General features: G+C 40.5%; 1 protein-coding gene across 2 annotated transcripts in view; it reads right to left on the reverse strand.

Moving 5' to 3' along the window:
• barc (RRM1_TatSF1_like and RRM2_TatSF1_like domain-containing protein barc) overlaps positions 1 to 13,436 on the reverse strand; it is a 396,586-nt gene that overhangs the window by 52,668 nt on the left and 330,482 nt on the right. For both annotated transcript variants that reach the window (XM_067135679.2, XM_067135678.2), the window contains exon 8: positions 4,436 to 4,572. In XM_067135679.2, the coding sequence (XP_066991780.2) occupies positions 4,436 to 4,572 (137 nt within the window). The remainder of the gene's footprint in view (positions 1 to 4,435; positions 4,573 to 13,436) is intronic.

Raw genomic sequence — 13,436 nt, forward strand, 5'->3', positions numbered from 1 at the left:
GAGATGTTCAATAAATTTCCAATTTCTTTGAAATCATTTCGGAAAGGGCTCGGAAAGCAACAGATAGGGAATCTGCCACCTGGGCGACTGCCCTAAATGCAGATCAGTATTGATTGAAATATATTGCCAAAATTTCCGTATTCTACATTCCTTATTTCATGGTGTTTGGATATTCTTTTCTGCCAGTGTATTTATATTGCATAAATATTTATAAAAATGACTTTATTTATTTCATTGATGTAACACTCCATACTTCAATGTGATTCAGCTATATAACTACAAGACTGTCAAAATATAAATGCAACAGGAGATAGATTTCAATACAGAAGGTTAAAAACAAATTGGAGCTATTCTTTCAAGCTGATGTGTATGCTGTAACAATGTATTTCAGCTAAACATAATGAGAACCAATATCATAAACAACTTACGAAGTAACTGAAGTTGTCAAAGAGAAAGGCTGCAAGAAGAGAATCTACATAATTTTACCACATTGGAGACAGCCATGTTTGAAAGTTTTTAATGCTAGGGAAAGCAATTATTGTAATAACTTTTGGAATATTTAGATCGATCACACTTTCCTTTATACATAAATGAGGTTTAATTATCGTAATAGTGTAGCAGTTATTAAATATACATTTATAAAGATAATAAGTTCTAAAACAAAAAATTAACACAGTTATGGATGCCAGTTAGGTTAATATTTCAAAATTTAACAAATATTGGGACACATCTACCAAAATATATATTTTTTTTTACAATCTGCTTTACATAAAATCAGCTTCATGGTCCGTATCGCACTTCAATAGATTCACAATTAAGTATTTATTTATTTTCCACCTAGTCGATACAATGATTGCTTAAGGCAATTTTTAATGGTCAAAAGTGGTACATGTTTCGTATATTATCAACATCTTCAGCCACATAACACTGTTTAGATGAAAAATATATAAAATTGACAAAGTAATGCTTTAGAGGAAGTGACCTTAAAATTAACATAAGATTGACAAGATGAAAACAAACAAATAACTCAAGAGAAAATATATAAATTATTTCTACAATAGAAAGCAGTCGTCAAGGAAACACTTGTACAATATTCCATAGAGAAATTGTCCTAATAAATATTCTTTTCTTAATAATTCATGAAAAAAGATCAATTTATAAATTAAAAATTATACAATTTATAAGTAATTATCGAAATGAAGAAATCCTGATATCACAGTGCGGCTCTTATTATTAACATAGATGAAAATATAACTACTAATTCCTAGTTGTCAAATCTTTCATCTATGTTAATAATAAGAGCCGCACTGTGATATCAGGATTTCTTCATTTCGATAATTACTTATAAATTGTATAATTTTTAATTTATAAATTGATCTTTTTTCATGAATTATTAAGAAAAGAATATTTATTAGGACAATTTCTCTATGGAATATTGTACAAGTGTTTCCTTGACGACTGCTTTCTATTGTAGAAATAATTTATATATTTTCTCTTGAGTTATTTGTTTGTTTTCATCTTGTCAATCTTATGTTAATTTTAAGGTCACTTCCTCTAAAGCATTACTTTGTCAATTTTATATATTTTTCATCTAAACAGTGTTATGTGGCTGAAGATGTTGATAATATATGAAACATGTACCACTTTTGACCATTAAAAATTGCCTTAAGCAATCATTGTATCGACTAGGTGGAAAATAAATAAATACTTAATTGTGAATCTGCTTTACGTCGCACTGACACACACGTGTTATGGCGATGATGGGATAGCAAAGGGCTAGTCATGGCCTTAATTAAGGTACAGCCCCAGCATTTGCCTGGTGTGAAAATGGGAAATCACGGAAAGCCATCTTCAGGGCTGCCGACAGTGGGGTTCGAAACCACTATCTCCTAACTATACTAATACAGATTCTAACCTCATTGGTCAATTGGCATGGGTATTCTTGTTTACAACCATTAATTTGCTTCCCCACTGTTTGTCGCTTGACGAAGGGCTCGCATCGAGTTGCTACAAATTGTCATCAGTACATGAGATACAACCCAAATTTTTAGACAGCGGTATAAAACTACATTACAGAGCCCTCTTCACACCAATTTTAATTTAGCTCATTATCTAAGTTTACCTGGCTGAAGCATCAGAATCATGATGTTCACTTGGTGTGTAATTGTTATTCTCATCCTCAATTTCAGAACCTGAGTCTTCTGTAAGAACATCCAGCACAGATTCACTGTCCAAATTTCATATGCTTGAATTGGACATGGTAAATATTCACAAGAATGACACAAACAAGCCTGCCTCTCAAACACACTCTCTTCCTGTTCACATGCATGTATTTTCCTGCTAATTTTACAGCTAAGAGTGAACAATGACGCAGCCACATTATGTAGGAGCATGGCTGTATTATCAGTGCATTGAAAGAAGACCTCTCAACTTATGCACAAAACTAGTACATTTTATGCCTGTAGAAGCATACAACAGTATTTTGGTGAAGTCACAACTCGCTGAAATGGAGGCTACTATTGTTAGCTACACTGAAATCATACAACCGTAGATTCTCTGAGCTCCGTCAGCAGCAATGAAATAACGTACCCGTAATTTCTATAGGCAGAGTCTCCATTGTGTTAATCCTAAATGCATCGTACGAAATAAAAGTGTGAATCAGGATCTCTTGTGGTCAGAAGAATAAAGTTATACTTTAATGGCTGTGGCCTCTGGAGATGTCTGGTGCAGGTCTTTCAAGTTGATGCAGTATAGGTGAACGGCGCATCTGTGAGGATGAGGCCCAACCTATATTGAATTCCAATGCTGAAGACGACAAAAACACCCAGCCCCCAAGCCTAGGAATTAACTAATGAAAGTTAAAATCCCTTACTCAGCCAGGAATCAAACCCAAGACCCTTTAGACTAAAGGACAGCATACTAACCATTTACAGTAGTCATGGGACCGGTAGTTATTGTACCGTGAAGAACGTTTTCTTTCCACTTCTCGTTTTATTTCAGTTGTGCGTGATTGTGCTTGCAAGCTGTTTTAATTGAGGTTTTATTTGTACATGTTATATTGTATTATGTGTTCTCTGGCTTGCCCTTTTCCTTAAATAAAGTGCTGTCCTCATTCCCTTATGGCCTCAGGATAAAGGGAAGTTTCTTCCTGTCCTGGGGTATTTTCCATCTTATGTTGGCTATTGTCCTCTTGCCTCCACGTTCTGGTGAGAAAACTCCCCTCCCCTTTGGGTGTGCGCGCGCCTCTCCCCGCTGGGCAGGCGAGTGCTCGCTGGACCTTGTGATGATTCTGACTGACTTGCTCGTTCGCTGCACACTTGCAGCCGGTCCCGCTGCAGCCTCGAACCGAGGACTCACCAGACGTGGAGGTAAGACTTAGAGTGTTGCCCCCCCCCCTCCTTGTGTAGCGCGTTATGAAAAGTTGAGGAAGCGGATCGCAATCTTACAGAATCTTATGTTAAAGCTCTAGTTTATGTAAAGTTTTAATAGGTTTCTCGCCCCGGGCATATTTCACTCTAAAACATAGTATGCATGTCAGATTTATTTTAGGGTCTTGAGACCTGTGTTTCTTTTAGCAATGTTGCCCTTGAGTATGGGACAGATTACCTTTAAACATTGTCTGTAAATCTGTATTTGCGTTAAGCATTTCCTTCTCAGAACTTTAATCGAGTTGAGTAAATGAGTGTAATTACTGAGTACGAGAAAGTACCAGAAGGTTGCGATGAATAGAGCAAGTATTATGTGTTTAAATTTCTTGCTATTATGTGTGTTTACTTCCTGGTATACGCTCTTGCATAGTATTTCTAAGTTAAAGATTATTCTGGCATGATCCAGAACCTTTTGGTACTATTGAGGAGACAGGGATATCAAGAGACCCTAAGTTGGGTGTTTGTAAAGTAAACGATGTATTGTGTTTTCACGGCTAGGCGCCAGTTTCTAACGAATATTATACTAATTAGTAAATTGTGCTGGTCACATGTATTTATATTGTTTTAGAATGGTGCTTTAAACTGGGACATGTCCCTGGTGTTGTTTAAAATTCTGTACCGAAGTAATGCAAAGCTTTCCATTTATATAATAAATGGTTATCGGGCAAACTTATCGAGCCTTTACGCCCCATTCCCTTGGCCCACCGCTTCTTCCCATAAAAGCTACCGGGTATAAACCCAGTACAGTTATAATATGACCCATGATTAATGCCTCCATGTACTGTACAGCATAGCATGAAGAGAGTTCAACAAAGACAGAAAACTCTGTTATATTATTTTACATGCTCCATCATAAGAAGCATTTTTAATGTCCCAGCATGATAAAGAAAACAGGTAAAATCTACACATAAAAACCTTTCTTATTTGAATCATTTGTATTCATTACAGACAATGAAAGCAACTAAAACATCAAATTACTCTGCAGATTTCAACAGGAAAGAACTTACTTGTATTTTGTTTTACCATCCCAAGTCTCAGCAGTAATCTTCCTTTGACAAAACCACCGCCCATTGAGTAATTTAATACACGTGTCAGCTTCTTCTGCCTCTCGGAATGTCACCTGGGCCACACCTTCTTGATGTCTCTAAATGAACAAGGAAAGGAATTAATGGTATTTAACATAAATACAAGGGTTGGGGCAAAAGTCATTGCAACCATTTTCTTTCTTTCAGATACCAGCCCTGTTGCAAAATGTGACACCTACAGATGAAAGGACGAGGTGGCAACTGCATGTGTGGACATGGAAGAACACGTGAACAATGTACCTCATATTTATTACGGTAGTGTACAGGACAATACTGGTTTCACGGTGCAAAAAATAATTACAGCCAAATGCACCTCCAAAAAATAATTACAGCCAAACACACATCCTACATTAGCACAGCACAGCACAGTACAGCACAGTACAGCACAGCACAGCACAGCACAGCACAGCACAGCACACATACAGCTGACATGACAAAACTGGGTCTAAAGGCCCTCAATAGTCCCCTGCAATGTTCACCACACGCTACCAGCGATGTGGGAGGCACTGAATACCATTTGCCACATTAAGTGTGAATTGGATCATCTGTTGTCGCATCACCATCAATTTCACGGGAGGAAGATTCTTCTTCTTCTTTTTTCTAGGGGCTTACTGTGACGATGGGATAGGAAAGGCCTAGGAGTTGGAAGGAAGCTATTTGCTTTACGTCGCACCGACGCAGATAGGTCTTACGACGACGATGGGACAGGAATGGGAAGGAAGCGGCCGTGACCTTAATTAAGGTACAGCCCCAGAATTTGCCTGGTGTGAAAATGGGAAACCACGGAAAACCATCTTCAGGGCTGCCGATAGTGGGATTTGAACCTACTATCTCCCGGATGCAAGCTCACAGCTGTGCGCCTCTACGCGCATGGCCAACTCGTTCGGTGGGGGGAAGATTCTGACGGAACTTCTGCCACCTTGGTGATCTGGCATGTCAACACTCCCCAGACTGATGTTTGAGTTCTGGTTCATATGCACTGGCCCAAAATTCATTGATGGTGATTTTTTGTGACAGGAGGAGGTCGCTATCCTGTTGGCAGCATGCCAAGTGGTCGGAGCATATTGCATACTGCATTCACCGTTGAACTTCCGTCAGTGCATGCAGTATCCACCACAATGTGATTTTGCACAGTTGCAGCTCTATTTGCAATATCCTGTGGATGGTGCATTTCTCAATATCACATGCCCTCTCTAACTTCAGTAATGTCCACCGTCTGTCTTCCTCCAGGAGCTGCTCGATGATGGCACATGCCACGTCAGTTCGCACACTGACAGGTTGTCCTGAGCGTTGCTGATCAATGGTTGCCACACGTCTTTGCTGAAACTTTCCTACCCACCATGCTACTGTGCAGTATGGGAGGGCATTATTCCCAACGCCTTCCACCAATTCACTGTGACATTCTCCCACATTTCTCCCCCCAGAGAACGGCTATTTTTAAATGTATGCGTGCTGCTCAACACAGGTACTTCTATCTTGCATGACACTTGCCACACAACTGATTTCACAACACTCTCTGCGCTACTACTAGCAATCACAGAGCCATCTGTTGTTAATACCCACTATGTTTGCATAGCTTCCATGCAACAAATAGCAGTTTGTAATCCGCTCACATATCTGCAAGTAAAAGAATAGTTGCAATGACTTTTGCCACCACCCTCATACTTTGCTGTTGATTTAACCAGACTATTAACTGCCAGAAGGAAATCGACCAAAATATCTTACAACTGTGACAAAGAAACAGAAAAGAAATAATCTACATTTTGTTCCTTACAAAATAAAAACCATTAAATGCATTATAACATTTAGCAAACAGTCAAAGAATTTACAAATCCTTCACTGCTTAATCTGCAATATAATACCATGATCAGTCCTGATCTAGTAGTTAAGAAATCATTTCTTGGATACTATCTCTTATGAAGGTATCTCACTCTATAATGATCACTCATGAACTACATGGGCTTTTCTGAGATTCAAAAACTTTCCTTGCTACAGACCAAACCAACTTCACAAGCCACAGCTTCCATCCACGATCATTTCAATAAATTGGCAGGACTTCTTGAAGGTACTAGAATGCCCCCATTTTAACCAACCTCTTCATGGTAAAAAAACAAGCAAAAGGCATATTTATACAGACATTTACGACAACAAACTTTTACTTAGATATGAAGCATTAGGCTTTCTAGGCCGATGTCTCAGTGAATACAGAAAGTATTTTCTGGGCTTCTAGCTGTTTGGGTTAGTAGCTCGCAATGTTTCACCAGGAACTGTGCCCGGCATTTCCAAGGGGTCTGCTCTCTCTCTCTGAAAGTCAGAAGGGAATTGAAACTGTGGCAGTGCACTCCCAATATGTATATGGCAGTAGTGCATGGTTCTCTATGCAGTGTAGACTTTCTTGCTGAGCCAGGAGGGTACAACTAGCCAGCAGGCGTCAACCACCACCAGTCAACCAACTGGCACCGACCCCATCAGCTCAGCAAAAGAAAAGTCTACACTGTACAGAGAACAGTGTGCCAGAGCCAGTTATACTGTATATACACAAGCGTCAGAAAGTTTAGACTCACCTATGAAAATTAATAATTTTGTTAAATAATTGTTTCCTGTGTGATGATAAGTGGTACTTTAGTTCTGTTACTTATGTATGGATGCTTTCAGAACTTTCATCAAGCTATTTCAGTGCATATTGCGAGATTATACTTTATCTTTTCAAAGAAGTTGAGAGATTTATGGTCCCCAGCTCTTACTGCCTGCTTCTACCTGGATAACTTCCGGCCCTTTCCCAGGTAATAAACATGCTTCTCTTACGTGATTACTTGTCCTTCTTGTTTCCTTGCTGTCTTGGAAGTCGACAGCTAGCCTACAGAAGTCATCCTGAGTAGTTGTATGTTCATCTCTGTACCAGATTGTTTATTTTCTACATTGTTGTTATCTGGGCATAACTACGGTAACAACACACATCAAACAATCGAATACAGGGAAGAAGGCTAATATAACCTAAGAAAACAGAGCTAAATCTTGTGCTTAAAAAGAAATTGGGTGGTCGAACCAAAAAATTGCAAAAAATTGAAAATTTCAGAATGCAGCGTTCGCAGAGCAGTGAAACGCAGAGAGGAAACGGATAGTCATGAGGATCGACCACGCAGTGGAGGTCCAAGGAAGACTTCTAAAATTGAAGTTAACCATGTTTTAATCCTCAGCAAGCATGACAGAATGCGTACAGCGGTAGATATTTGCTCAACAACCTGTGTCTGTGACAACAGTGAAAAATAGGCTCCTTGAGGCGGGATTGTTTGGTCGCGTAGCAGCACGTAAACCATTGTTGAAAACTGTACACAAGCAGAAAGGCTACAATGGGCCAAAATGCATGCTAACTGGACCGATGAACAGTGGAAAAGGGTGCTTTGGACGGATGAATCTAAATTTTAAAAATATGGCTCCAATCGCCACCAATATGTTCGTCGCCGCCCTGGCGAAAGGGTTATGGAATCCTGCATAATTCCGTCTGTGAAGCATGGAGGAGGAAATGTGATGTGTGGGAACGTTTTGGAAATAATCAGGTTGGTCATTTGGTGAAAGTAGAGGGAATAATGGAAAAGAAACCGTATCCTTTCACGCAATGCCGTGCCATCTGGAATGAAAGATTGGTGAAGGGTTTGTTCTACAGCAGGACAATGATCCTAAACACACCTCTCATTTATGCAAGTAGTATCTGGAAAGGAAACAAGCTGAAGGAAAATTGGAATTAATGGTCTGGCCTCCTTAATCACCCGATCTGTCACCTATTGAACTTTTGTGGGAAGAACTTGAGAGGAAAGTGAAAGAAAAGGCACCAGGCAGTGTGGATGATTGTGGACATGTCTGTTATAAATCTGGAGATGTATAAATACTGAGATTTTTGCAAAAATTAACAGCTAGAATGCCACGCATCTGTAAAGGAGTAATCAAATCAAAGAGTGAATACATCGATGAACAGGTAGTGTGATTGCTTAAGATATTGTGATTGTGTTTCTAGCTCCCTGTGAATGATCAGTGTAAAGGGAAATCTAGTGAAATGTGTAATATGGTTAGTTCTAAAAACATAGGTATTTCCATGTTGATTTTCAACAAATAGCCCCTATCTTTCATGGTAAGTGAAAATTCATGGGCGAGTCTGAACTTTCTGACGCTAGTGTATATATTTATTGGAAGATCACTGTCACAGCTTCAGTCAACTACTGACCTCTGGAGAGAGACCATCTGAAAATGCTGGGCACAGTTTCCAGTGAAAAGCTGGGACCTACTAACACAAATCGACTACAGTATACAAGATCAGAAAATATCTTCTATATTCATCAAAAGCAGGGGAGTCTCATGTTAAGGATCACACAAGCACGTGAACACCCTGGTAATCCCAGACATTTACAATATGCATAATATTGCATTTTAGCAACAAACATTTTGTACATTCAAAACGTATTTACGAATTTTTAAGTGCCGATTCATTCACATTCCATTTCCATTTGAATCACGCGCCACGCTACCTGATTACAACCCCCTTTTGAACTACAAAGTTGAGCATATTGCATAGCTAGAACTTGAAGGGGCAATGCTGTGGGTATTGCAAATATGAGCACAATTTCCTGTGTGATCACGGTCTGCTGGCCCGCTTCCAATGCCTTCTCCTGAAGTTCTTTAAAAAATCCCAAAGATGGCAGCATGTATCGCTTAACACGTGGCAGTGGGTAAGGCACATGATAAGGGCTTCTTCAAGTGGTTAACTGTCAGTTGCAGATGTAGTATAATCATTGCTTAATGAACGAAAGAGGCCTTTAGCTAGCTGCTTGCTAACAAAATAGATTTGTACTTCCAGCTTGTTTAGTTGAAAATATTAATTAATTAATTAATTAATTAGAGTAATTACAATTCCTACAACTATGTTGGCAACCTCTCAGTAGGATAGGAGTATATACTCCTTGAAGTGGATGGGGGGACTCAGTGGGCTGCCGTTAACATGTTAACCGACTGAGGGGCAACTTATACATAGTTTTATAAATCTACTGTCTGCTCTGTGTGCCCACCCAAAGAATTTAAGCGTGCGACATCACTGGTCAAAAGTAACAGACAGTTATAGTTTAAAATAATTATCTGCACAAGCTATATTCCACCAGCTTTAATACAAAGATTCTCAATGCTCATCTCTATAAATAATGCCAAGATAGTGTACATGAGTCCATTTATATGAAAGCACACAATAGTTAAATGGAAAACTTCTCAACATCCAACTACCTGGGTTGCATACTTGGCAAGACACCTACCTCCTAGATGGAAGGTTAAAGGATCAAACTCCAATTCGTATTTGAAGACTGTTTAAATCACAGTAAAAATAGGTATATTTTGGTTCCACCTTTTTCAATACAAAATAGTTTTTGATGCAAATTACATCACAAGTCATTCACAAATAGATGATATTAGTTTCAACAACATGTCTGTGTCATCAGCCAGTGATACAAAAAGTAAATGAAAAAGTAATGTAAAATAGCTAATGTTAAGTTAAAATAAGTGTGATAAAAATTTGGCACAAAAACTTGAGATATGAGTGAGGTGTATTAGACCATTGTGTTAAAAGTCTTTTTGATCTTGATGTGTAGAGCAACGATGATAAGTCCTATGCACATGTTTATGGTAAATTAGCTTGAGGAATCTAATCCTTTAAATACACTGACTGACAAAGCAAATGCAACACCAAGAAAGAGTGGTCAGAACTTTATGCCAATTGCAGGGTAGACTGACGTCACTGAGGTATGCTCATGATGTGAAATGCGCCGCTGTGCTGCGCACGTAGCGAACGATAAATGGGACACGGCGTTGGCGAATGGCCCACTTCGTACCGTGATTTCTCAGCCGACAGTCATTGTAGAACGTGTTGTCGTGTGCCACAGGACACGTGTATAGCTAAGAATGCCAGGCCGCCGTCAACGGAGGCATTTCCAGCAGACAGACGACTTTACGAGGGGTATGGTGATCGGGCTGAGAAGGGCAGGTTGGTCGCTTCGTCAAATCACAGCCGATACCCATAGGGATGTGTCCACGGTGCAGCGCCTGTGGCGAAGATGGTTGGCGCAGGGACATGTGGCACGTGCTAGGGGTCCAGGCGCAGCCCGAGTGACGTCAGCATGCGAGGATTGGCGCATCCACCGCCAAGCGGTGGCAGCCCCGCACGCCACGTCAACCACCATTCTTCAGCATGTGCAAGACACCCTGGCTGTTCCAATATCGACCAGAACAATTTCCCGTCGATTGGTTGAAGGAGGCCTGCACTCCCGGCGTCCGCTCAGAAGACTACCATTGACTCCACAGCATAGACGTGCACGCCTGGCATGGTGCCGGGCTAGAGCGACTTGGATGAGGGAATGGTGGAACGTCGTGTTCTCCGATGAGTCATGCTTCTGTTCTGTCAGTGATAATCACCACAGACGAGTGTGGCGTCGGCGTGGAGAAAGGTCAAATCCGGCAGTAACTGTGGAGCGCCCTACCGCTAGACAACGCGGCATCATGGTTTGGGGCGCTATTGCGTATGATTCCACGTCACCTCTAGTGCGTATTCAAGGCACGTTAAATACCCACCGCTACGTGCAGCATGTGCTGCGGCCAGTGGCACTCCCGTACCTTCAGGGGCTGCCCAATGCTCTGTTTCAGCAGGATAATGCCCGCCCACACACTGCTCGCATCTCCCAACAGGCTCTACGAGGTGTACAGATGCTTCCGTGGCCAGCGTACTCTCTGGATCTCTCACCAATCGAACACGTGTGGGATCTCATTGGACGCCGTTTGCAAACTCTGCCCCAGCCTCATACGGACGACCAACTGTGGCAAATGGTTGACAGAGAATGGAGAACCATCCCTCAGGACACCATCCGCACTCTTATTGACTCTGTACCTCGACGTGTTTCTGCGTGCATCGCCGCTCGCGGTGGTCCTACATCCTACTGAGTCGATGCCGTGCGCATTGTGTAACCTGCATATCGGTTTGAAATAAACATCAATTATTCATCCGTGCCGTCTCTGTTTTTTCCCCAACTTTCATCCCTTTCGAACCACTCCTTCTTGGTGCTGCATTTGCTCTGTCAGTCAGTGTATATTAAGGCTTATGTCTTGTTATGAGAGAGAAGTTAATCATCTATGTGATGAATAAAATTCTGTTTTATGACGATAGTGGTATTCAACAGTGTCACAGACAAAAACAATGGTCAGCGTGCTGGCCTTTGGTTCAGAGGGTCCCGGGTTTGATTCCTGGCCGGGTTGGGGATTTTAACCTTCATTGGTTAATTCCAATGGCCCGGGGGCTGGGTGTTCGTGCTGTCCCTAACATCCCTGCAAATCACACACCACACATAACATTATCCTCCACCACAATAACACGCAGTGTCCTACAAATGGCAGATGCTGCCCACCCTCATCGGAGAGTCTGCCTTACAAGGGCTGCACTCGGCTAGAAATAGCCACACGAAAAAAAAAAAAAAAAAAAAAAAAAAAAAGGGTGAAACCAAAATATACCTATTTTTACTGTAATTCCAGTTCAATATGGACCATTATGACATTTTTCACCTATAGTGACTGTTTAAATGCAAGAAACATGTATTAGTAAATTTACTGGCACATAAGAAAAAGGTTCTCCTATAGCGTCAAAATTCAGGCTTCTAACTGGAACCATTTCTTGAAGCACCCATAATAGTCACTTCCTAGCACTCAGATAATTCTTCTTCCTCATAGAAACTGCTTCCTTAGAGCTGACCTCAGAGGCAGTTTCTCACAGTCAAGAAAAGGAAGAGGTCATGATATGCCAGGTTTGTAATGTTTGTAATGTATTGTTAGGTGGGTGTGTTAATAGTTATGCTGTTTAAAAATGCCAGTGTTCAGTGTTATGTTGGCAGCGTGAGCATGAGCGTTTTTTGTTCTGGTGCAACAAAATGACCCTTGGCTACCTTTCGTAAATTTTCTCGAACACTGTGGGAGTGCAGAAATCAATATACTATTTTGCAATAACTATATTTGGATTTTTTGGATCAATGATTGCCAGATGATCATTAAAAACAAAGAAAAACAAACTCACAGACTCAAGTTTTATCCTGTGACAATGTCAGACATGAGTTGATTCACCTTTCTTGAATTTTTGTAGTAGATGTCTTCTTCGGTCACTACTGTTGCTGGCCTGCCAATTACCCCTTCATCTTTAAGAGAATGTTATTTCTTCTTAAAAATGCTTCACAAATTAAATGTTGTTGCACACAAACAAGGAAGGTCTTCAAAAGCCTGAGGCAGATGCTCAATCGAGTGCACCGGTACTTCATTAGTCATGTTTAAGATTATATAGGGGCTGATGACCTTAGAAGTTAGGCCCATTTAAACAACAAGCATCATCATCATCATCAAAATTATATACAATTATCTCAAAAATGCTCACCTTCAATCTTCATAATGTTAGCTAACTTCAGACCTTAACAGTCTAATGCCTCTCACCATGACAAAAAAAAAATGCAAGAATGGATAAATTCCTAACACACAACAAGTCCTCATATCTCAAAACTTATCTAGCAAGCTCCATAAAGAGGTGATTTTCTACCACCAAATGAAATGAGCAGTGAAGTGAAAGATATTACAACCAGTTCATTCAGCAAAGATTAATTTCACATCTAATCCAAATTTAACTCTTACCGAACATATACATCTAGGAAACAGATAGAGAGCAGCAACTTACCATGTAAGACCGCAAGGATAGAGTACATATGAAAGAAAAATATGGGTCCAAAATTTTCGGGCGGGGAGCAAACAAACAAGACAAGGAAAAAAGGAGCGCTTATCTAATGTTAAGGCCGGGTGCTTTCCTGGACCTGAGCACCACTTTGGAATCCCTACAGGCAGGAGGGCAGGAAGTAGGCAGGAAGTA

The sequence above is a fragment of the Anabrus simplex genome, chromosome 1 (genome assembly GCF_040414725.1).
Source record: "Anabrus simplex isolate iqAnaSimp1 chromosome 1, ASM4041472v1, whole genome shotgun sequence".
NCBI lineage: Eukaryota > Metazoa > Arthropoda > Insecta > Orthoptera > Tettigoniidae > Anabrus > Anabrus simplex.